This window comes from Bison bison, unplaced genomic scaffold (genome assembly GCF_000754665.1).
Source record: "Bison bison bison isolate TAMUID 2011002044 unplaced genomic scaffold, Bison_UMD1.0 scf7180017864163, whole genome shotgun sequence".
NCBI classification, from domain to species: domain Eukaryota; kingdom Metazoa; phylum Chordata; class Mammalia; order Artiodactyla; family Bovidae; genus Bison; species Bison bison.
The window spans coordinates 2,769,245-2,770,334 of record NW_011494735.1 but is presented as its reverse complement, the minus strand read 5'-3'; the positions used below and the strand labels follow the sequence as shown (position 1 = coordinate 2,770,334).

The window sequence follows — 1,090 nt, the reverse complement described above, 5'->3', positions numbered from 1 at the left end:
TGTTTCTCATCATCTCCGGCGTCGTGTCGCTCTTTATCTTCGGTTTCTGCTGGCTCAGTCCCGCGCTGCAGGATCTGCAAGCCACGGCGGCCAACTGCACGGTGCTGTCGGTGCAGCAGATCGGCGAGGTGTTCGAGTGCACCTTCACCTGTGGCGCCGACTGCAGGGGCACCTCGCAGTACCCCTGCGTCCAGGTCTACGTGAACAACTCCGAGTCCAACTCCAGGGCGCTGCTGCACAGCGACGAGCACCAGCTCCTGACCAACCCCAAGGTAAGGACGCCCCGGGAGGATTGCCTCGCTTCTACGGAGATGCTGAGGTTTGGGGGAGCATCATTGTTAAACCCTGCGCGGGGTGGCTCGGAGTATGCAAACGTTACCAGGAGGCGACAAGGTGTCGCGGACTATGCTTAAACCGGGAGTAAGTACACCGGGGAGCCCGGGGGCCCCCGGTCCTTCAGGAGGGTTTGTGTGCGGCGACCCGTTGGTACCCGGAGGCTTTCCTTACACACCTGTCTTGCCTGGTCTCAGATTTTGAGGCCTTGGCCCAGCTTCGGTTCGGGCCCTACCGGACGGGCTTTGCAGAAATGCGAGGAGCCGAAAGTTAACTTTTTCTCAGATTAAATCCAGTGCGTAGCGGGGATACCAACTCCGGCGCATGGTCAAGGTCCGAGCTCCCATTGGCCGCATCCAGAACTCACCTTGGGAGATTGCAGGGGGTCCTTTAGCCTTTTGAGAGGTGTTAGAGGTTTCCCTACCTTTTCACTCTAGACAGATGTTTTTAACTTGGGGTACAAAAATGAGCTTTCGTGGGTCGACAAACGACGTGGAATCAAATGCGAAATTCTGTGGAGATCCATCTTGGGCGGGTTCTGTGGACTCCTAGTTGTCACGAAATAGATTTTCAGAAGGGTCTAGAGGAAGCCTAGGTTCTCCGTGTGTCTAAGAACAATTGGGAGCCATCTGGGGAACGGTAAAACTTTCTGAAAATAGGAAAACCTCCGTGAAATGTACCGAATATGCCTGCCTTGGCAACTTTTTCCATTCTCGCAAGCAAAAAAGAAAAAAAAAAAAAAAAAAAAACCTGGTTA

At 54.0% G+C, this 1,090-nt stretch overlaps 1 protein-coding gene across 1 annotated transcript in view; it reads left to right on the top strand.

The window, feature by feature from the left end:
• Nucleotides 1-5: 5 nt before the first annotated feature.
• KCNMB4 (potassium large conductance calcium-activated channel, subfamily M, beta member 4) overlaps nt 6-1,090 on the top strand; it is a gene marked incomplete at its 5' end in the record, with an annotated part of 83,095 nt that continues 82,010 nt past the window's right edge. The window contains one exon of the mRNA XM_010841623.1: nt 6-272. Within this exon, the coding sequence (XP_010839925.1) occupies nt 6-272 (267 nt within the window). The remainder of the gene's footprint in view (nt 273-1,090) is intronic.